This window comes from Larimichthys crocea, chromosome XII, assembly GCF_000972845.2.
Source record: "Larimichthys crocea isolate SSNF chromosome XII, L_crocea_2.0, whole genome shotgun sequence".
Lineage (NCBI taxonomy): Eukaryota > Metazoa > Chordata > Actinopteri > Sciaenidae > Larimichthys > Larimichthys crocea.
Window position 1 is genome coordinate 1,722,066 of NC_040022.1, and position 22,537 is coordinate 1,744,602.

Here is a 22,537-nt window from a genome sequence, read left to right on the forward strand (position 1 = left end):
GACTCTTTATTTATTTTTTTTACATGTAAATGAACTGATTCAGCATCAGGAGGCAGAATTTCACATCAAGCGAGTCTTGACAGAGTGATTCTTCTTTGGTAGAATGCTGACTGTGAATAGAGATGGGTCACGAAGGGAAACGCTCGATGAATATTTAAATCAGCTGGATGTCAAAGATAAGCTGGCATCAACAATGAATAAAAAAAGTAGAAGTTTATCCAAAGTGATGGATTTAAGAGTGAAAAATTGATTAAATTAGCCCATTTTCAACTCCTACTCTTCTTTTCTTCCTATTCACTTTCTCGCTCCCCCCACCTTTCCTCATGTCTCCTGTGGTAACAGAGCTGCATGTTCAGGAATGTGGCCCTCATATGGGATGAAGAGCCTTTCCCTTTTTTTTTCTTAGTAATGAAAACCAGACCCATCAGCCCACTCTTTCTTTGTATGTATGTGTGTGTGTGTTAGTGACCAACTTCTCCTACTCCTTGTTTTGCCAAGACACAGCTCCCATGTGAGAAGGATTTCTATTGGAATTCCTACTGTGTGTGAGAGACAGATTAATGCACATGTTTTGCTGAGTGGGGAAAAGGGGGGATCTTCCTGGCTATTGGTGGAGAATAGAGGAAGGAGGGAAGCTTCAGAGGGCTATTTTGACATCGCTCTGCCACAAATTAATTTGCTTGTGGTCTGGTCAGAACAACAATTTAGATTTATGAGATAAAACTTAAGAAGAAAACACCGATGGGGACTGACATTGTCCACAAACTGCTAGCCCTACCTGCATAGAGTGTCTTTGCATTTATGCTACTGATATCCGTTTACATATGTGTGTGTGTATAGGTGGGCTGTTTTGACCCGTACAGCGACGACCCAAGGCTGGGCATCCAGAAGATCAGTCTATGCAAATATAGCAACAAGCTGGTGGTGGCTGGGACTGCTGGACAGGTAAATGTTACACACACATGCAGATATATTGAGCTCTGTCAAACACATTATTTGTGGCCGTTTTCTGTGCCTTCATTGGATAGGACAACTGTAAAGAGACAAGAAAGTGGGTAGAGAGTGGGGATGTCATGCAGCACAGGGCTACAGGCTGGGATTTAACCTAGGTGTGGTAACGACTCAGCCTTTTGTATATGCAAACAAGACATGGAGCTACTGACTGTCTATATTTTTTAAACATAGTCATTTAAAGGTCCCGTTTGTAGATACATTCTTTTTATGTTAATGAAATAACCTCGTGTTGAATTTTCTGTGGATGAAATGAGCCTAACTGATTAACTTGGCAGCCATCACACTTAACAGCTGCTCTGCTGTGATGTAGCTGCACTAAGTGGATGTACTTTATTATTGTAACAAGACCATATATCTGTCTCTGCATGGATTTGTTATGGACAGTTTAACCAGAAGGCCAGTGTCTTAATTTTTAATGTTCCTGCTTCCTTTCCTGTAAACTGTACCTCATGATCACATGGTATGACTAAAGGACAACAAATCCTAATTAAACAATGGAAGGACACTCTTCAGAATGATCATCATTACAAAAGTTGCAGATCATAGAGTTTTTATCTCCGAATGACCATAGCGAAACTACAAATAGCGTGCCTCTGCTTTTGGTTTTCATACAACAAATACTTTCCAGTTTATCACATGACATCATACTCATATTCTCCCCACAACAAAAAACAAATGGTTAGGCTGAACAAGTAAAATCAACATGCTGACAGTTTTGCTGATCTTGCTTTCTTGTAGGTTGGTTTGAAGATGCTGAAGTGATGAAGTCACTGGGTTAAAGTTAACAGAGCTTACTCACTCGTGTGCTCAGCAAATTTCACAACACTCAGCCTTAGATTACGAGATATCTTCAACGTTGACATTTTGGCTGAGGGTGACAACAAATTTCATGACACTCTCTCCTTTGATATTTCTGTGTAAGTGGAAGTCTTGGCTTGACAGTGGTGCCAGAGGAAAGGTCTGAAAACATCTTCTGGGGATCATGAATATGGATGAAAACCATGAATATTCATACCAAATGAAAGCTAATCTTTTTCGTGCACTGCAGCACATTTAGAAAAATCACGTAGCTTCTTCCTGGTAAGTGAATATTCAGACTGAGCTGTGCACAGAGCAAAAAGTGCAACTTGCAGATAATGAAATGCTCAACTCTGATGGAAGCGCCCCAACTGATGATAAACTAGCTACGAATCATACTTTTATTAGCTCTTACTAAGCCGTTGGCCCACTTTTCCAAACTGCTGCTTATTTAAAATGGATTTGATGTTATGAGATGCCTGTTATGCGGCTGACATTTTCAGTGCACCCAGCCTTCAGCTTTTTGTAGAAGATGAGCTCTTTTATGTGCTAATAATTTGAAAAACTGGGTCATACAAGAAAAGTGCATTTCTGTACTCCCAGTTGTGATGTCCTACTGTCGGATGTTTCACAAAAACATCCATCAGCACTAACATCTGCTACAGATTTCTCTTGTTTTCTTGGACACTTAAAGATAAAAATAATAAAATGATGTCTTCACTTCCTCCGTCTCTCCAGGTAATTGTTCTGGGTTTGAGCGACGAGCGTTCAGACCACTTGGTGGACGTGTCGGTGGTCGATCTGCTGCAGGACAGAGAGGGTTTCACCTGGAAGGGCCATGACAGGCTGGAGCCGCGCCTTAAACCTGCACCCTTCCCTCCTGGCTTTCAGCCGCTGGTCCTGGTGCAGTGCTTGCCCCCGGCCTCTGTCACCGCAGTGGCGCTGCATGCTGAATGGAACCTGATCTCCTTCGGGACGAGTCATGGATTTGGCCTGTTTGACTACCACAGACGAAATGCTGTGCTGGCCAGGTTGTTATTTTGTTTATACATTGGGAATATTTAGTATATAAAATCCCTGCTACTCCTCATTTTCTTCTTGTCTTGTCTTGTCTTCCCTTTATTTTTGATTCAAGAGAGTCTCAATGAAATATGAAAAATATTTAGATTTGAAAAATGTAACCTTTCCTCACAATTATAGCACAGTTGTGCCAGTTAAAACAGGAAAAGACAAGTCAGACTCACAAAGCATGACCTTACAGCTCTTTATGTTCTCCTAGGTGTACCCTGCACCCTAATGACTCCCTGGCGATGGAGGGCCCCCTGTCAAGAGTCAAGTCCTTGAAAAAGTCCTTACGACAAAGTTTCAGGCGCATCCGCAAGAGCAGAGTGTCGGGGAAGAAACGTACCATCACCACACCCACCAGCAAGGTAAGTCAGTGTGATCTTTTTGTAGTAAAAACATCATCCAGACAGAAATAAGTTCTGCATTGTGTTGTGTGCAGGTCCAGGAGGCCAACGCTGCCCTAGCTGAGCAGGAGGATGTGGCTCCGGTACAGCGAAGGATTGAACCTCGGTCAGCAGACGACTCGCTGTCTGGAGTGGTCCGATGTCTCTGCTTCGCCGACACGTTCCTACGTGACGGTGTGTTTTACTGCCTGTAACAATAAAGCTTAAATCAAACATATTTCCACAGCACTAACTATGTGTTGTATTTCTCTATCCACCAGGTACACACCACGGCCCCACACTATGGGCGGGCACCAACTCAGGCAGTGTCTATGCCTATGCTCTGGAGGTGCCTGGCGTGGGCTCGGGGCGCGTGTGCGAGCGTGGCGGAGCGGGCGAGGGCAGCGTGTGTGTGGAGGCGGTGTTGGGTAAAGAGATCCAACTGATGCACAGAGCCCCCGTGGTGTCGATCTGTGTGTTGGACGGCCGAGGGAAGCCGCTACCGGACCCATACGAAGCCTCCCAGGACCTCGCCATCGCTCCGGATATGACCAATGCTCACTCTGTCCTCATTGCCTCAGAGGAACAGCTAAAGGTAATTCACTATAAAAAGTTAGAACTGGACTCCAGAGGCTGTCGAAGACTGATGATGTTACAGATCTAAATCCAGTCTTCCCGCTCTGCTCTCTCTCTAGGTATTCTCTCTCCCCAAAGTGAGCGCTAAGACCAAGTTCAAGCTGACGGCGCATGAAGGCTGTCGAGTGAGGAAGGTGGCCCTGGTGGTCTTCAGCTCCACAGCCCAGGAGGACTACAGTGAACACACACTGGTCTGTCTGACCAACCTGGGCGACATGCACCTCTTTAACATACCTGGCCTTCGACCTCAGGTAGAGTTTGGGTGACTGTGTGCAAGGAAGTGTTAGGAAACATCTAACGTGGGCATCGAGTGTATTCGAAGTGGCAATTTGATTTATTTTACTGACCTTTAACATCTGTGTTGTGCGTCTTTAGGTGCGCTACGACTGCATCCGTAAAGAAGACATCAGCGGCATTGCATCCTGCGTCTTCACCAAGAACGGACAAGGTGAGGAAAACGCTTTTAATGAAAATTTGGTGAAAATCAAACAGTAAAAATCTCTTATTAAGGCCATTAAAAGTCACAGCGGGTCAGAAAGTGTTAAAAGTTTGTTTATTTTTCCACACAGGGTTTTACCTGATCTCTCCGTCAGAGTACGAGAGGTTCTCCCTGTCTGCCAAAGTCCTCACTGAACCACTCTGCTCTGTTCAGCTGGACCGACCACTAGAGCCTACACCTGCCAGGTAACACAGGCAACCTTTTTACCTTTTTATTAGGGCACGCATCTTACGTTCATCAAACTTTTCCGCACTGACGTGAACTTTAGCAGATCTCTGTTTGGCAAAATTTGGTCCTAGAAAACCTAAAAAGTAGTAGTAAATCATTTCTTAACCTGTTATTAGATAATGGAATAATCAGCCTGTAATGTCTCTTGTATTTGCTAATAATTTATGCGACCCACTGTAAGCCTATCACGGACTGTTGGTGGTCCCTGGACCCCACATTGAAAAACCACTAAACCTACTGTTCGTAATGCCGTCTCTTGTGTTACCACCAGCCCGAGGCACTCATGTGAAACCATAAAAATGATACTTTTACAGTTATTGCTTTATTATTGCTCCATCCACTGCCAAAGCAAATGGTGCATGCTCATGTGTCTCCTCAGCGATGGGACGACGACGCAGCCGCAGGCCAACGGAACCCACAAGAACCAGATGGGTCAGGCTGAGGGTAGGTCCACACACACACACACACACACACACACACACACACATACGCACTCCTCTTCCCCGTCTCTTGTTATTTCTCTCCCCCTTTCTTAATCTCACCCTCTTTCTCTCGCTGAACCTCTTAAACTGCGAGCAGGCCTTGCAGGGGTTCCCCTCCGGTCTCCATGGTAACCATTCAGCATGCCCCAGTTGTCTCTCCTGCCCAGCGCCTCCTTCCCTGGCAGGAAATAACGGTCGTTTTGGAGACCAGCTTAGAGTTTGCTTATGTTCCAGTAGACCTTAGATGTTCTCTCCGTTATGAAATATGTAAGCATCAAAAAAGTTTATATTTATGGGAGAAAACACGGATTTAAAAGACTCGGCAGGTGGTTAAATGTCTATTTTTTTAAGGTTAATATTTAATCTATGAATTGTCCACAATGGACACGTTATATAACAGAACAGGGGATCCATAACTAAAGATAAGTGCTGACATCTTTTGAAAATGTCTCTTTAAACACATTTGATCAGCTTTTTCTGTCTCATGTAACTCTGCTGATTTTACACAGTGCTTCTGCAGCTCCTGAGGGAAATATCTGTCTCTTTAGCTGCAGAAATGCCCACCCCATGTTCACAAGCTAATTGCAAACTTTGCTTGTCTGCAGTTTGGTGTTGAGCAGGTAGTCGTACAGTGGATTTTTTGAGCTGCCTGCTGTGTCTGGAATCGAGGCTGTAAGAGCGAACCAAAACAGTAAAGTTGTGGGCTGGGCTGAAAGATAGTAATGAGCTCTGTAGAGATCATTTTCTATACGTTTGTCACTGTGAGTTACTCCTTACACAGCAGGAAAAGTCATGTGAGCCTTTGTGGGTATAAAAATATTGATTAAAGCAGCTTTAAGTGATCAAAACTGGATTTTGAGAAAAATGTGGGCTTGAGTGAAGAGAGAAGAAACATATTTCATCCATTTTTTTATTGTTCTCTTAAGTGCTGCTGAACTCTGTTTTTGTTCATCTTAATTACTTCCAAATACATTGTGTGGTTATCAAAGATGCAACAGATGGTTTCGTTGAATCTTCTGTCTAACCAAATTGTGATAAAGCCTTGTTTTAAAACCGTTTGCCAAAACTTTATTCACTCAATCTGACATTACTGGGAAACTTTTCAGAACCAATTAGAGTCCTCCAGCAATACACACAACTATCAGTCACCCAGATGTTGAATCATGCTGCAGCCGCTGACTCTATGGGTTTTTCTCCCCCCCACACAGGGCAAACGGAAGAGCCTCCGAGCGCTCTGTCCTCTCCCATCCTGGACACCCCGTTGGACTCCCCACTCAGCTGTGCTGACCTCACCCTTGACTCCACCGGAGAACTGACTGTGGAGGACGTCAGGGACTTTCTAACGTAGGCACACGCACAGCTCGCACTGTTTTTAAAATGTCCTCTTATCCTTTTTAAGACAAGAATGAACTTGTGGTTTGTGTACGCAGCACTGTGGACGAGGCAGAGAACAACCTAAAGAACATTAAAGAGGAGGAGGGGCGCTCGACCGGCATCCTCATTAACTGAACAGGTGAGAAAAACACACACAAACACAGGTGAGGTTACTGTAGCATATTCCTCACCAATCTGAGCATGAACACACATTTGCGTGGACACTGCGGAACGAATAGACACACTCCCTCAGACACCTGTTTCTAATGGAGCCGGTCCAGGGTGTGCAAACATCAAAGAGTTGTTCTGTCTGAGCGCTGCATTCCAATAACAAGCCCTCCACTCTGTTTCCCTCAACCCGGCGTCTGTGAAGAGATCAGCAGAGCAGAAATCTCAACAGGCTTGCGTGCTTTTTCACAGTATTTCATGTACTGTAACTCGGGGTATTTTTTTTCCTCTTTTCTTTGGACTGCAGTTGAGAAATAGCCCGAGGTTAATTTGTGTTGCCTCTCTATTAACTGCACCAGTTTAAATTCCTCACAGTTATGTTTTATTTCATATTTCTTCTCTTTTGCATGTCTTTTTTTTTAAGAGCTGTGGCCCACCCTGCTGTTTCTACCACATGTGCACATGTATTCACATAGATATTAGAGAAAATGAGATGAGGGGGTTAATGGAAGAAAGAATCTTGCAGCTGGATCTTGGTTGCGTAATGACAAAAACCATCAAGTATCAATCATTGAATTTACTGAAATGTGGGAGCTTTACTTGGTCCGAAGTGAAGAGTTTGTGGTGGTTACCTACTCGGCACTAACTGCACTCATTGGTTCGGCTGCATTACTATCTGCACTCACAGGACTCATAAATCAGGATCTAATGGCTGCTGACCTCTCCCTCCTCCTCAGTCTTTTTGTCAGCGCCTTCATTTTAAAAACTCTCTGCTACCCTCCAGTGGCACCAAATGAAAATATATACAATAATACACTTTAATGACACATTCTGTAATGCATTTTACAGTATTACAGTATTCTTCTTCTGTCTGAACGTACCTAAATAAAGACAGGATGCAGGATTATTTAGCTCATTTAGCTAAGCTCTCAAACTTTGTAATCTTAAAGTTTTTTTGTTTTGTTTTTTTTGTTGTTCAAGTATTACAGGGAGGGGCTCAAGTGGTCTGGATGGATTTCAGTGCTGGACCACAAACATCTCCCACCAGCCCACTGTGGAGCCCCCAGCCAGCACTCTGCACTCTCCTGTTAACCTGGCACAAACTTGGAGGAAAGCCTTAAAATGGACACAGAATACAACAGTAAAGACTTGTTGTGGTTCCACCAACTGGAAGAACAAACGTCTTCTTCTATAACCACTTTGGAAACATGACGTTGCCTCCCACGTGGAGACAGAGACAGCCCTACCTAGCACAGCGTGGCGCCTGGATGGACCTGATCCTGATTTCAAGAGCCGATAACTGGAATTTCCGTTGTCCAGTTCCGCGCTCTGTGCGATCATTCCTTATTGGCTCTGTTGACTTGGATGTTTACGGGGCGTTCTCCAGGCGTAATGACTGACTCAGCCTTCGAGGAAAAGGGCTGTTACGTTCTGAATAGGAGACCTACCCATCACGTTTCTGTGTTTTTTTTTATATTTCTGTCCACGTTGTGTGGCGTGCTGGGATTGGTCTGAGGTTTCCCCCACAGTTGGAACTGGAATTGGCAGTCGCCAAATATGCTTGTTGATTCCTCGTGCACACACAAGTGGATGTGTCGAATTGTTCTGCACGCTGTGTAACACCACCACAGCCCTGTGAATGACCCGAGTTTATGAACTGAGGATGTCCACCAGAGACTGAGAGGAAGCATTTTAGAGAGTAAGACTAGCAAATGAAGTATTTTGAATATTTGACTATTGAAAGCTGTAGCATTTGTATTCTTCCACTATTTAGGTGCCATTAAGGGCGGTTGAACTGCCTCACACAGTGTCTACTCACACAGTGTCTACTGTGTGAGGTGGTGCATAAATCAACTGTCAAATCAGTGAGCCATTATGTTATTTACACAGAAGCACATCACCAGGAGGGTTTCACAAAGCTCTCCGTCTACTCACTTGGTGTTGAAGGAAAAAAAAAAGTGCTGGGATAATGAAGGTGGTTTGTATTGCAAAGATCAATGCTTTATTGTTGTATTATGTTTTGTACGGCTTGTGGAGAAAGTAAAAAGATATTTTAAAGATAAATAAAATGCAAGAGGAGATGATTCAAAGAGAACCAGCTGGTGAAGAGGGAAGCGAACGTGGTACTATCTTTTTAGGACCAGAGCAGATTTAGGAGAAATAATATTTTTGACACTTTTCTTTTGAAAAAAACTTTATTGCTAAATGCACGGCCTAAGTTGAAAACACATCTTTTATCTGTTTATTCTGAAAAGTGAAAGTACGATATGGAGGTCTAATGGTACGACACACCTACAGTGAACCAGCCTCAGAGTGACCAGCGTTTGAGAATAAAGAAAACAGGATTGATGAAAAGAAAAATGTTCTCAGTTCCAATTAAATTCCTCCCTCTTCTGTTAATGTCGCATCAACCTCATGCAGAAATCTTTTTGACGGGACTCAGGGAAGTGTGGCAAGGGAAGCAAAGTCAGTCTGAATGCTAAGTGTAACGTACTGTGTACTATGATGCACCCAGGAGATGTCTTTCTTTGGGGTTTCTGTGAATTGGTGCATTCTGGGTAATATTGGCTAAATGCAGAGCTTTGATCACCAGTATTTTTAACCCCCCTTTTTTAAAGAAGTTTTACTGTGTAAAAAAATAAATAAATATATATACAGTATCTATACATAGGTTTACAGAAGACAGGTTAATAACAGAAAGCCGATGATAGAGTGAAGTGTTAGCACCTGTTGTAGCCTAAAAGCCGCTCAGTATTCAAGCTTTTTGAGCACCTCACGTAAAACAAAATAAAAAGTAAAAAAGGGACCTCTGTTAACTAACGTAGCTCAACAGGTAGGAATCATGTTAATGCTTTTTTTTTTTTACTTTTGTGTTAGCTTCTTTTGGTGCTCTGGTTGACACACAAATAATTAACCCTTTTGATGCTACAGCTGGCACAATTTACATTTTTAATTCCACAATTAAGATGAATTTGTTTCTACTTTGTCATTCAGTTTTGTGTGTAGGATTTTAATCGGGTTGTTTAGCATTTTTTGGCTGAAGAATTGTGAATGTTAATAAAATTATTTACTCTCTCTCTATGGGACTTGTCTGCTGTGTGGTTTGGACTATGCCAGCAGAGATGAGGTGCGGTCCAAAGAGGTCTGGTAAGCTCACATAAGCCCTTACTTCACACCCCTAAATGTTTTTCACTTTCTGACTAGGGGTCTTCAGTCCAAACTGATGCTGACTCAAAGTGAGTCACATCGCGCTAGTACTCTTACGAATCTTCAAACACATTGGGTTTATGTGCTGTACTGTTTCTTGGCCAGGACAGTTACCACCCAATCCAGTGGAGACAGCAGGAAGTCACAGATCTTAGCCAAGAAATGGTAACATCCCTGTGGAATGGGATTAGTGCCATATGGGGAAAGATTTGAGAGGTTTTTGTCTGTTACTTTTAAAATCAGAACTTCAAATTGAATGTCATTCAGTCTTTTATTTTAAACACAGAACTCAAATTTTATCTGACCCTAAACTTTCCCCTTAAAATGCTGAATAGTGAGTTTTACTCTTTGGGTTTTGTATGGATCATAACTAATTAAAAACAATGATATTTAAATAAGTAAATTCTGAGGCATCACTTTTATAAATGAATGCTATAAAATAAATTGTGGTGTTACCCAGGGTTCAAGTTCAGGTCCTCCTCTTTTTAAACACATGCTGCCACCTGGGGATACCATCAGGAGCCACGGCATACCTCCTCACATTTACAGCAAGGCCTTCTAAATGTAAAAAGACCCGAGTGCGATGACAAGATGTGATGTGAGATTTTATTTTTATATAAAATACATAAATAAAGCATCTGCAGGTGGCATCAGGAGCATGTGCACATATTCATATACACACATACATATGCGTGTAGGACTCAAACACACTACCAGGCATACGATTCACCCCAACAAAATATAGTCGAAAGAAACAAAATGATGGCAATTGCAACCATTTGAGAATACATAGATATCATACTTGGACCAATGCCTGTATACTACACAGGTCACATGATCACAAGATGCCGTAGTTCTGTAGAATGTTGACCCTGGAGACACGAATCTAGAACTGCTTAAACTGATCATAACTCATCTGGTAAACAAACTTCTGATTTGAGATCAGTGCAACCAGAGGTCTCTATATTCATTTAGATATGTCGCTCATATGGTACAAAAGATCTCCCATTAACATTTGTGAATAAGTTTGATCCAAAACATGAAATATTTGAAAAAGAACACAACACATTGCATTTACTTCTCCAAAAATTAAAATACATTTTGGAAAGAAACTCTTCAGCTCTTGTTCTCTCTGCTGCAGAACAGCAAGAAAATAAACATTTTGACAAACTGAATGCAGCCTGTAATGTAGAATACTACAGTATTATTGAGTTTCAGTATCTCCCGGGCTCTACTGATTGCACATTTAAACCTAAAACAAAACTAAGGCTCCGTCTCACAATCTCATCTATAACTTGCTCAGGATTTCTTTGGCCAAATAAAGTTAACTGTTCCACTCACATGGCAGAGCAAATTACAATCCAAAGCATCTTTACATGAAAATCTGATCTCATACAAAAAGGTTTCGCTTTGTAAGTGGACAAGTTAGAGGAGGTGAGAACAGCGACCGGAGACTGGGAAAGGGGCAGTCCCCATCTTGATGAAGGCGCATAGGGCAAACACACAAACATACCATACATGTATTATCCGCACAACAGAAAAATATGTATAAACCAACATTCCTCAGAAAAACAATTATAGTGCTGCTTCCTGTTCAGTCCCTCAATGATGAAAGAAAAAAAATCAAACTTTTATCTGCCTTAAACTGTTTCAATGAGCTGCGCAAAATGGCACCAAGCATGGAGGAACACTTAAGCCTCCTCCACTTAAAACTACTGACCATGCAGCACAAGCCACATGAAAGCAGCAAAGCAGATCGATATGCAAGGGGACTCGCCTCCCTTTGGGTTTTTCTTTTTTTTAATAAAGCCTCTGTACACCTTTAAACCTTTTTTTTTTTTTTCAAAACATTCTCTTCTTTCATTTAACAGTATTCAGACTGGCTGCTAAAAAAAGCTTGTAGTAAAAAAGTGATTTTGCTTCTTGACCAGAACTTTCGCCGACTCGGATGTTGTGCTAAACTTTGTTGATTTTGTGGGCAGACTCTGACACTAACACGTTGGTCAAGAGGCTGTGGAGCAGCAGTGCTGAGCAGGATTTGGGAGGCAGGTGGGGGGTGGGTAATCAGAGCTCAGGTGAAGCTGGGTTAGGCATAGACATCATCATTATCATCTTACTGGTAGAAAATTACATGGCAGCGAATATATTTGATGTATCTTTGAGCGTTTCTGTGCATGCTCATCTATGAGGGGGGAGTTTTGAAAGCACCCCAGGCGTGGAAGCAACGCATGAAGCAGTGGGGCTCGTTTCCCTTCCGCACCAGTCGCAGCTTCCTGGGGTGTTCAGTGTCCTTAGAGCGCATGTGTTGGATGTAAACCTGGGGAGGAGGAGAGGGAGGTATAACATCAAAATGTTTGAACTCAAATGCGCACACAGACACAAAAACCAAAGTTTCTCACTAACCTGGCAGGCTTTGAGACTAAGTTTGATCTCCACCTGGCTGGTCTGAGTACCGACCCACATGTACACCTGAGGGGAAAACAAAGAATGAAAAACATAAATAAATTCTGTCCAATTCGACTGCAGACATTCAAACAAATCTGTGATCGGTTGTTACCTCTTGGCCGTTATCCAGCAGCATGATGTCATCATCAGCCAAGTCGTCCTGACAGAAGTCTGAGCACTTCTCCGACACGGAGAAATAACCCTTCTCATTCGAACACCTGAAAGGCAGAAGGAGGAAGAGAAATAATCAGCGAGACAGTGACATGAGAGAGAGAAGATAGAGACAGATATGAAAAGATGAGTGTCAAAGAGAAGGAAGCAGATCACACTCTACACACACTTCTATAATGACTAATTAAGACAACACCCACCTGAAGAGCCGAGCGTGTTTCATATAATCTGCATCTTCATCGTACTGCTTCTGAGAACCAATCCCCACCCAGAAGAAGTTCTCTGGCTCCTCCCCCTCATTAATTACCTAGGAGACAAATTGATTAATCAGTTTGATAAAATCCACTTAACATTCATCAAAAACAACTGAAAATGTGTTCAGGGAGCCTCAGTACTTTCTTCACAGGGTGACAGAAGCAGCCAGTATTGATTACCGTTTACTGTATTTGTAAAACTTAACATTTACCTGTTTGCTGTACGTGTCATCGAACATGCAGTTCATGATGTCCTCGGCCAGTTTGGCTTCGTCAGGATCAGCGGCTCTGCCCACCCACGTGTAAACGATGCCCTGATTGTCTGTACTCTCAAATGGTACCTGCAGAAAACATGCTCCGTTACACAGGAACCAAAGACAGGACTTCATTCAAACATTACAAAAGCAGAAGGAGACGGGGGAAGTAATCACGACCTTGAGGATGAAGCAAAACTCTGAGTTGAGATTGCTGGAATCTGTTCCGATCTGGATGGTCCTAAAAGAGAGAGAGAGATGAAAGGTGAACACTAAGGTTTAAAAACACTTCTCTAGAGGACCTGATAACAGGTGATAATAGTTCAATGTCTACCTGGTGCAAAGTGCGCTGCCATTTGTGCGGATGTGGTAAAGGGAAGGCTGAGCAGCGTCGGTCTTCTGTTTCCTCTTCCCTTTGTGGATGATGAACTTCCTCTTGAAATGGGACAGGAACTTGAGGTTCTCCTGCTGCTGGGTCATACGCACCACCTAGAACACCAAGACAGGGTTTTACCGATGAGCGCACGTGATGAGTCAGAGTCAACTGTGACAAATAATGTGCACAGATCCTGATACCTTCAGTTTTCCAGGGAAAAGACTCTCAAACTTCTTCTGCAGGGAGAAGGTGAAAGTAAGCCAGCCCATGTTGGACGCCTGTCTGCCCTGCCAGAAGTACACGACACACTGGAAGTCCTCCTCTGGCTGTTTGTCCTCCTCATCCTCTGCTTTTCCTGCTCCTCCTCCTCCTTCACCGCCTTCACCCTCCTTCTTCTCCTTCTCCTCGTCTTCGTACTCCACAGGCACCCAGTATCTATAGCAGAGTAAGATATTAACTCACTTTGACAGCATAAATGCAAAACAACTGAACTAAGATGGGCCACTGTACACTCCATGAACTAATTTTCTGTTTAAAAAAAAATAAATAAAAAACGACGTTTGAATTTTAAACACAGCTTGATTTCTAACCCCAAAGCCCCAAATTTCCACCTCTGCTTAGTTCCAGACATCTGAGCACACGCACTTCCCTACCTGCAGAGGAAGACGTAGCAGTCCTGGGTGTGGAAGTGCCCAAACTCCTCCTCAGGCAGGCGAGCAAACTTCTTGCCCTCCAGCACAAATCCCTCCATGCCGTCCAGGTCTTCGTTCCACTCCTCCATCAGCTGCTCAGCCTAGACGGAAAGGATACATAAAAATAAGAGGCAAAGGCTAAAAGAAGATTTTATTTTTCGAAAAAGAATAACTGCGCATGGCTGGTACCTCAGTAAGAGGCATGGCTGGCTGGCGGGGCAGGAAGAGAGCCGTGAGGTCGGCTTTCATCTGGTCTTTCTGCTCTGCATCCTTCTTCACCTGCGGGACAAAAACAAAAATAAACACTCAGCAGCTAAATCAAGAGGCCAACATTTTGGTTCATTAATAGTGTTTGATTGGTAGCCTGCTATCAAAGTGGTAACATTTAGAAACACATATTACTGACCTTGCCCTGGAGGTTGTCTGTCTGTTGTACAGTCTCAGCTGCTCTGGTGTAGTCCACCTTCAACACATCATCCCAGTTCTTAAACTTGGACTTAAAGACCTGAAGAAGAGAAATTAAGATGAAGTTATACTGTGTCTGAAGTGCAGAGACTATGAGGTGAACATTGTGTTTATTATCATAGTTCTAGGATGTAAAATAAACAGTTTAAACACGGACATGTCTTCTTCCTTTTTCTGCATGTACATCCAGTTATTTCTGAGACACAAAGTAACCAGTAAAGTGTGTTTTCAGACCAATACAACACAGCAGGTAAAAGAAGTGGACGCCCTAACATTTTTGCTTTCCACAGTCTGCAGCAGCAGTGTTTGAAGTGGTGCGGTAGAAAGCTGTACCTGGCACTCTGTGCCCTCCAGGTTGCGGGTGACGCAGGCGTGTTTGGGCCGGTGCAGCATGGAGCAGATCTCCTGACCCAGTTTTAAAGCAGCAGCACGGACGAGACGTGGAGACTTCCTCCCGATCCAGATGAACACATCGGACCAGCAGTCCAGGATGTAAACGCACTTTGTGTCCAGCAGGGACTGCAACTGAAGAGAAGGATGGGGAAAAAAAGAAGTGATGTAGCGAGGGGAGGAGGGGTATAGGCTCTGGTGTTTATGCAGCAGATAAACATACCAGTCTCAGCTCGGGCAGGGTGTCCAGTTTGACCTTGCGGTCTTTGTGCTCGACTGACAGCTTGTAGTTGATCTGTGGCAGCTCCAGGTAGCCGAGACCCAAGCCCACCTACAGGACAATAAAAACATTGGTGAATGTGATTTCCTGTTCAGCGCTGCTATGCGTTTTTAGGACATTTAAGAATGCCTTATGTACGCGTCTACAGCGGTCCACAACGAGCAACATTCACATGCCAGTTACAGAGAGGAGGACTGTATAAAGGCTAACCTTGTAGAGTTTAGGTCTGATAGGAGAGAAGTCATCTGGTACGTGTTTCTTGATCTCCTCTGGTTGTCCTCCCACTGCCTCCCAGAAACCTGGAGGCTCCTGGCTCTGCATGAGGGTTGTGATCTCCGCCTTCCCCTTACGCTCATTCTTATTGATCTTTTCTGCAAATAACCTGAAAGATGGAAAATAATGCACATGCACTGTGTCACTGAACAATGTTTAAATGTTTTCCTAACATGAATTATTCAACAAGTGACAGAGATGTTTGTGTTGGGACTTGATTTACATCTTACCTGGCCTTCGTGGTGCTGCTCAGGGTGGCGTTGGCTCCTCTCCAGACAAAGATTTCCAGCCCTGTGTCCAACAGGAAGACGTAGCTAACAAAAAGAGAAAGACAGGATGTTATAGACTGAGTTCCACACTAAATGGGACACAGCAGTAGAAACAAATGTGCAACAAATCGACTTCCGGTCGACAGTGAATGCAGAGGGAGGGATGGAAAGAATTAGAAAGCAGGAGACTGTGGTGTATAAGGCAGAGTTACCGAGGGTCGAGGGAGGAGGCCTTCGCAGGTACAGACTCCAGCTTGATGTTTTTCTTGCCATAAACTCTGTACAACCTGAAACACACATGCAAATTGGATTTAAAACAAACAGATGCAGAAGTTTACATCACAAAATGTATAATTTTAGATGGATGTGCAAGTAAGCTGACAAAATTAATTCAGGCACCTGATGGAGTAGTTTGAGTCCTCGACAGTGTAAAATCCACTGGCTGTTCCACCTTCAATGTAGGAGATCTCATTGCCGAATACCTGCATGCAATATGAATTACACATTTACATTTACAACATTATTCATTCATAGAAACAGAGAGGTTAGTTTCTGTAGTGTATCCAATAACAGGATACGTATCCATGTAGGTTTGTTTCTACGTACAGCACTAAACTCCTCGCTCTCGTCTCCCATCTCTTCCCGTATCGTCCTGCACTCGGCTCCGAGGAAATTCCTGAGGTTAACAGCATGGATAGCAGAGCCGGCCTTTTTGTCCAGAGTGGCCTCCTGGCCGATCCAGTAGTAGATATGCCAGTTCAATGCACCGTTGTCATCCAGGAAGGTCTGCGATTACAAAACGAAGAATGCATGAAGGAATGCAGGGAAAGGGGGGGCTCATACAGTGCTTAAAACTTACAGATGTTCTTGCTGCAACCAAAAATAATGTATTTTTTGTAATAAAAACTAATGACGTGCTCTGTGTGAATGATGGCAGATCTGATGTGTTACCTTGAGGATGATGTAGCAGTCAGCCTCGTAGAACTTGCCATGGAAAGCTTCGTCCACTTGCATGGGGACAAAATTCTCTATCTGCCACACCGTTATACCTGGAACCTTTAGGAAGGAGAAATGGAAAAGATATATCCACACTTGCATAAAGTTGCCTGGGAGTGAGGTCACATGTCTACAGAAGCAGTCAGGTTGGTTGTAGCTGAGAAAAGAGATCACGCACACACACACAGACAGATTACCTGCCCCACGTCCTCCATAAAGAACTCAGAGTAGTCCAGCTGTGGTTTCTCTAGACTCTTGTCCCAGCGCCGGATCTTTAAATCACCATATTTCAAATCTCCATTCTCCTGCAAAATAAGCAGATTTCTTTGTAAATAAACACAAATCAACCCTGTTGTGTTTATTATTCTTCCTGCCTGGCCTTCTTTCTTATCTTTTTCCTTTACCTCCATGTTCTTCTTCTCCTGTGCGACATCACTCATGCCTTTCAACACCTGCTTCGCCTGATCGTCCTGAGAACAATCCTTCCTCCTCCTTAGTCTCATCTTCCTCGCCAGGTGATCTCGCGGGCTGGCTCCTGCACACACATACAGATACAGGTTGAAAGCTCTAATACTTAATATTCCAATATACTTATGTACAAAAACATTACATATAGTTACACACACACACACACACACACCTCCGCCAGCTGCAGCTACAGTAGCAGGTGAGGCCCCGGCCAGCCGGAGCTGGTTCTGCAGGGAGAAGTCAATGTTGTACCACTCTGCTCCTCTGTCGACTGGTTTGGGAGGCATCACCAGGTTGGGGTTCTCGCGCACATCCAGAATCTATAGAAAGATACGTTAATGGGATATGTTTGATTTTAAAATATGTACTAGATGCACTTTGTGTCTTAGTCAAAAGTTTGAGTTGAGGGAGCCAGTATAAATGCTGCTGTAGTCCAGTATTATCTCAGTATTTTACTGCTGTGGTGTGCATAGTACCTCTAGATCAGTCAAGAAGTGGATGGCCTCAGGCAGCGTTACCAGGCGGTTTTTATTCAGCACCAGCTTCCTCAGCTTGCCACACCTAGACGACAACACACGACCACATATTGACATGACATCATAATGTTGTATGGGGACAAAAAACAAAACAAACAATAAATTTCTACACAGCTGTTAGATGTGACTGACTAAAGTGTACCGAGCCTTTCAGGGAAACATCATGATTTCAACTGGTGGCTCATTAATCGCACCAAAGCTTTAGTAACATTTTTCTCCTCTGAACTGTTTTAGTTGACTAAATCTACAATATAATAAATTAAATGGGTTCACTCAAAGTGTTATGCATTATTTAAATGTTTCTCTACAATTTACAATGAATAAGTCTAATTCACAACAACAACTCTGGGTTATTCACTTGTTTAATCAGCACAGGACAGCGGTGGTTTCTTTAATGGATTTTAAGTTTAGCAAAAAAACACCAGCCCAGGTTAGCTGATTAAATAAAAGCTTGCATCTATCCTCCTTACAACACAAACATATTAGTTCAGATCAGATCTTTTCTTTATAGTTTTCTGCAGTCTTTTAGTTTTTTTTATCATTGCTGCACAGCACCCTCAATCTGTGTGTTTGTGTTACCTGCAGAGTCCCTCTGGGATAAGTTCCAGGTTGTTGTTAGCAGCCATGAACTCAGTGAGACTGGACAGTTTGCCAACTCCCGGTGGAACCCCGTCGAAGTCCAGTTTGTTGGAGTTTACATACAGCTTCTTTAGTTTGGACAGCTTACAGATTGCAGACTGAAAGAAGACATGTTTGAAAACTTATATAAGGCAACAAATTAAATCCTATTCTAGCAAGAATGTTACCCATATTTGAATATTTCTCACATTTCTGTAATAAAATGTTTTATTAGCTCTTGTTTTAAGACTTTCAAATCCAACAACACAACTTTCTAAACACCGGTTGTAAAAGCACATATCGTCCTTACAGGCAGTGAGGTGAGCTGGTTGCGGCTCAGGTTAAGTGTCTCCATCTGAGTCCACTGGTCAATGCAGAGAGACAGTTCTGAGATCTGATTGCTGCTCAGGTTGAGTCTCTTCAAACTGCCCAGTGAATAGAGGCACTCTGGCACCCGGGTCAGGTCGTTGCATGACAGGTCAATGTCTGGGGGAGAGAGAGGGAGGGACAGAGGGAACATGTGTTTGTAAAAAGCATGTTTCCCCAGACGGAGAGATTGAGGATATGCACAGTGGCACATTCATGAAAAAAAAATGGAGCACAGGCCAAGAGGTAAAAGTAAGGAGGAAAATGTGTCAGGTCCCTGAGTGAGCGGTCTGGAAGAGAAAGGAGAGTGGCGTGTGTGTTACCTGCTAAATGTGTCAGCCCCTCCAGGCTGGTTGGCATGTTGCTCTGGGTCCTCTGGGTGTTCCTCAGGTGGAGAGTCTGTAATGCCACCATGGCTGGCAGCTGGCTGCTCACACACAGAAATAACGAGCAACATTACAATAAATAGATGCAATTTCCACTCAGTTTAAGCCCAACATGAGACTTTCTGAATTTCTGAACGTTTGGGTCGAGGTGTGAAACAATTCGCAACACGTCTTCTTACCGCAACTGGGCGTGCATCAGCGGGTTGTTGTTCAGGATGAGCGTCTGCAGGTGAACCAGGCGTCTCATCTGCGGGGGCAGGCTGTCCAACTTGTTGTCGCTCAGGTCCAGATACAGCAGGTCCGTCAGGTTGATGAACAGCTGGTTGGGGATGGAGTCGATGCTGTTGTGGCTCAGATTTAGCACCAGCATGTTCCTGCTGTTCTCCAGGTCCCTGGGGATCTCTGTCAGCTGATTGTAGCTCAAATCCTAAAAAAAGAAGGAGAAACATGTGGTTAACACTGACTGCAAGCTAGAGTTATTTTTATGTCATAACAATTGGAAAAGAGGGATGGTGATAGGTGTCAGAATAATGCAGTTGACCAGAAATAAAGGAAGCATGTTGGGTGTGGGTATGCTGTAATAGAAAGTCTTTACGTGTGTGATAAGCAGAGAAAGAGTGTGTGTGAGATTATTTCATACCAGCACAGAGAGGTCATCTAGCTGAAAGATATCGTCTGGGACTCCAGAGTTTTTCAGGTTGTTGGCTCTGGCTACCACCGCCTGCAGACATAGTGAACCACATTTAGGTCGCTATAAGGAACTAGAGTCAGATCATACCGGTCATACCATAAAACCCATGTGAACTGGCCAAAGCAAATAATGATAGCAGTATCGTTGCTTTTAAGAAATCGGCATGTGTGGGTGTCAGTTACCCGCAGGTTCGGCAAGCTGGACAGTTCTCCATGTAAGGTGGTCAGGCTGTTGTGACTCACTGAAAGATGCTCCTAAAGAGAGAGAATAGGAGGTTTTGTCTACAGACACAATGCACAAACAAAACAGTCATCTAAAATCTGACAAATCACTCAGTCACTCCCACGTGCACTAATACCCAATTGTCTATAAACAGAATAATCTAACTGCAAACAGGATAAAAATCAAAGTGGATTTCTGTTAAACAGACCACAGACATTGTGGCTCATAGCCACGATAACAACGGTCTAATCTTATTCGCCTACACCTGGTAAGTTCAAACGTGTAAGCATAGATCATTTTTTCAATGCAGCCTGCTGACTGAAGCTTTGGAAGTTTAGATTAGATAATCCTATCAGAGATACCAAAGGATTCAGTGAGGGCTGTATGTCCTCAATCAAGTGATGTGATGTCCTCTGTTACCCACAGATCGACTTTTAAAAGTGGTATGCTTTCAATCAGGGATTAAAAACAATGCTACAAACACTGCAGTAATAGATGGCACACCAAATTAGGTTGATATAAGTAGTGAGGCTGATGAGGCCCTTTAGCAGAGAGTGAATCCTCTGTGAATATAGCTTGTGTTTCGGTCTTCACCGTCACTTTGTGAGATTTATTTTGTAGTTTATAAATTAAATAGTAATCTAAACTTTAAAAATAATTGTATTTCGGGTTCTTCCTGGGAATAAAAAACTGCGATAGGCCTACTGCATATTGGAAAAAAAGAAGCTTTCTTACAGCCCTGTTAAGTTGACTAATAAAAAAAGAAGCTTTCTTACAGCCCTGTTAAGTTGACTAATAAGTTTTTTGTGGGCACGTTTTTCCTCACTCGAACCGAGGGTCTAAGGACAGAGGGTGTCACTCCCTGTACAGATTGTACAGCCCTCTGAGGCAAATGTATTTTGTGACTTTGGGCTATACAAATAAAATTGATTTATTGATTGATTTGATTTAATAAGACCTATTAACAAAATGATAATAACTAACTAAGAAATCGCTCTGAAAGTCTCACCAGCTTCTGCAGAGAGGCCAGCTCCTCTGGGAGGTAACACAGTCCTGTCCTGTTGAGTTTCAGCCATCGCAGACTGCTCATACACTTGACATGCTCTGGGAAGTATCCACCCTGTGAAGACAGCAAAGAGGAGAGAGCATGAGACCCGACATCGGGAATACTGTTTGATCAACGTAACCAATGCTTTTTTTCAGGATAGTGATGTTAAGTTGTGATGGAGTCAGTCAAAGGTCAAAGGTGGAAGTTGCGAATAAAAAACAGCTGGTATTGCCTGTAAAACATAACCCATTTAATATGAAGCCATCAAATAAAGTGCAAAGATACTTTGAACTCTAAATCTTTTCTATTAAACATTACCAAGCATTGTATTGGTGTGTCTAAAAAATGAGTGGGTGGTGGGTGTGACAGGACAAATCAGACCACTTCAGTCAATTACAGATCAGCTACATGAGTAAACCCAGCAGACATCTGGCCAGCTGTGAGGCTCAGTCTACATTATCTTTTACAGTCGTTACAGGAAACCCTGAAAAGTACAGCTCACAATGGGGCAGAGGAAATGATGTCATCACAGCCACACTGGCTAAAAATCAGACTTGAATCATCATCAGCCATTCACCAACTTCTACATGAACAAGTTATTCCCAGCCCAGCTTACATGCGCTGCTTCTGGCACCCAGGGATCAGTACGCAAATAGTCCTGTCAGTCCACAAACATGGCAGATGATCGCAGCTGTCACTGCTGCCTCCTGAACTAAAACTCAGCTCACAAAGTGTCCAAACAATGGGTGGCTGCAGCCAGTCAACAAAGCCCACAGCGTCAGCTAACGTGTGTAGCTCTGTTCGTGGCATTTTCTTTCTGTTATCTTTCTTAAACTCGGACAGACACAACCCTGAAGCTAACTCAGCTAGCTGCCGTGACGTTTGAAATAAGAGCTACGTAACCTCAAACTACCCCAGAAATAGCACAACAGCCGACAAAGTACATAAGCACGCTTTAGGAAGCAGTTCCTCTAGACAGAAACGTGTTAACAGCAGGACAGGGAGGCTTGTGGTCGAAGCCACGCTGCCACTTTATCAAACATCTGACAACTGGCTAACGCCCAATGCTAGCAGGCTAGGCTAGCACTCCGTTGCTCGGTAACTTGGATTAGCTTTAGCTCGCTAGCTGGATAAACGTGTTGCGTTTCTCAGCGGCGGGAATAAAATAAAAGAACAAAATACTGCGTGGAACTCTTACCTTGAAGTCGTTTCCACTCAGATCTACCCCCCTTATGAAGGGAAGGACTCCGGTGGCAGCCATTTCTGGTTTGTGTCAGCTGCTCGGCGCTCAGCTGTCTATTTTGGTCCCGCAGCAGCAGCAGCAGCAGGGCTGTGGCTCTTCTTTCCAACACGGCACCAGCCGCTTCAGCCGCTACAGCGCCACCTTCAGCCCGGGAATGTGAACCAGAGATTATAATAATCCCTCAGCGCCCTCCAGTGTTCACCAGGGATCATACAATAGACGTGTGAGAGCCCCACTCTT

At 43.4% G+C, this 22,537-nt stretch overlaps 2 protein-coding genes across 2 annotated transcripts in view; one reads left to right on the forward strand and one right to left on the reverse strand.

The window, feature by feature from the left end:
- Nucleotides 1-9,728, forward strand: part of llgl1 (LLGL scribble cell polarity complex component 1) — a 31,835-nt gene extending 22,107 nt beyond the window's left edge. Inside the window, exons 13-24 of the mRNA XM_019265999.2 lie at nucleotides 841-945; nucleotides 2,551-2,843; nucleotides 3,092-3,242; nucleotides 3,317-3,455; nucleotides 3,542-3,855; nucleotides 3,956-4,147; nucleotides 4,272-4,344; nucleotides 4,466-4,580; nucleotides 5,003-5,067; nucleotides 6,314-6,449; nucleotides 6,536-6,618; nucleotides 7,629-9,728. Coding sequence (XP_019121544.1) covers nucleotides 841-945; nucleotides 2,551-2,843; nucleotides 3,092-3,242; nucleotides 3,317-3,455; nucleotides 3,542-3,855; nucleotides 3,956-4,147; nucleotides 4,272-4,344; nucleotides 4,466-4,580; nucleotides 5,003-5,067; nucleotides 6,314-6,449; nucleotides 6,536-6,614 — 1,662 coding nt within the window. The 3' untranslated portion in view covers nucleotides 6,615-6,618; nucleotides 7,629-9,728. The remainder of the gene's footprint in view (nucleotides 1-840; nucleotides 946-2,550; nucleotides 2,844-3,091; nucleotides 3,243-3,316; nucleotides 3,456-3,541; nucleotides 3,856-3,955; nucleotides 4,148-4,271; nucleotides 4,345-4,465; nucleotides 4,581-5,002; nucleotides 5,068-6,313; nucleotides 6,450-6,535; nucleotides 6,619-7,628) is intronic.
- Nucleotides 9,729-10,446: 718 nt separating this feature from the next.
- On the reverse strand, nucleotides 10,447-22,410 carry flii (FLII actin remodeling protein). Its single transcript, XM_019266012.2, has 31 exons — nucleotides 22,253-22,410; nucleotides 21,016-21,126; nucleotides 19,967-20,038; nucleotides 19,734-19,814; nucleotides 19,273-19,520; nucleotides 19,031-19,134; nucleotides 18,652-18,827; nucleotides 18,303-18,460; nucleotides 17,664-17,748; nucleotides 17,360-17,507; nucleotides 17,124-17,254; nucleotides 16,917-17,024; nucleotides 16,675-16,779; nucleotides 16,330-16,509; nucleotides 16,123-16,205; nucleotides 15,936-16,010; nucleotides 15,685-15,768; nucleotides 15,392-15,563; nucleotides 15,125-15,232; nucleotides 14,845-15,036; nucleotides 14,453-14,551; nucleotides 14,236-14,325; nucleotides 14,008-14,147; nucleotides 13,555-13,789; nucleotides 13,313-13,467; nucleotides 13,159-13,219; nucleotides 12,937-13,065; nucleotides 12,671-12,777; nucleotides 12,412-12,517; nucleotides 12,258-12,323; nucleotides 10,447-12,171 (listed from the first exon to the last, which is right to left on the reverse strand). The coding sequence occupies exons 1-31, from the start codon at nucleotides 22,313-22,315 to the stop codon at nucleotides 12,037-12,039; spliced, it is 3,807 nt and encodes a 1,268-aa protein (XP_019121557.2). The 5' UTR covers nucleotides 22,316-22,410; the 3' UTR covers nucleotides 10,447-12,036.
- Between the last annotated feature and the right edge of the window lie 127 nt (nucleotides 22,411-22,537).

Excerpts from the sequence above, each read along its gene's own strand:
- flii (XM_019266012.2), bottom strand. The coding sequence starts at position 22,315 with ATGGCTGCCACCGGAGTCCTTCCCTTCATAAGGGGGGTAGATCTGAGT. Across the intron at positions 17,255-17,359 it reads TGTAGCTGCAGCTGGCGGAG|GAGCCAGCCCGCGAGATCAC; the intron begins GTGTGTGTGTGT and ends ATGTGTGTGCAG. Across the intron at positions 13,790-14,007 it reads TGCTACGTCTTCCTCTGCAG|ATACTGGGTGCCTGTGGAGT; the intron begins GTAGGGAAGTGC and ends ACTCTGCTATAG.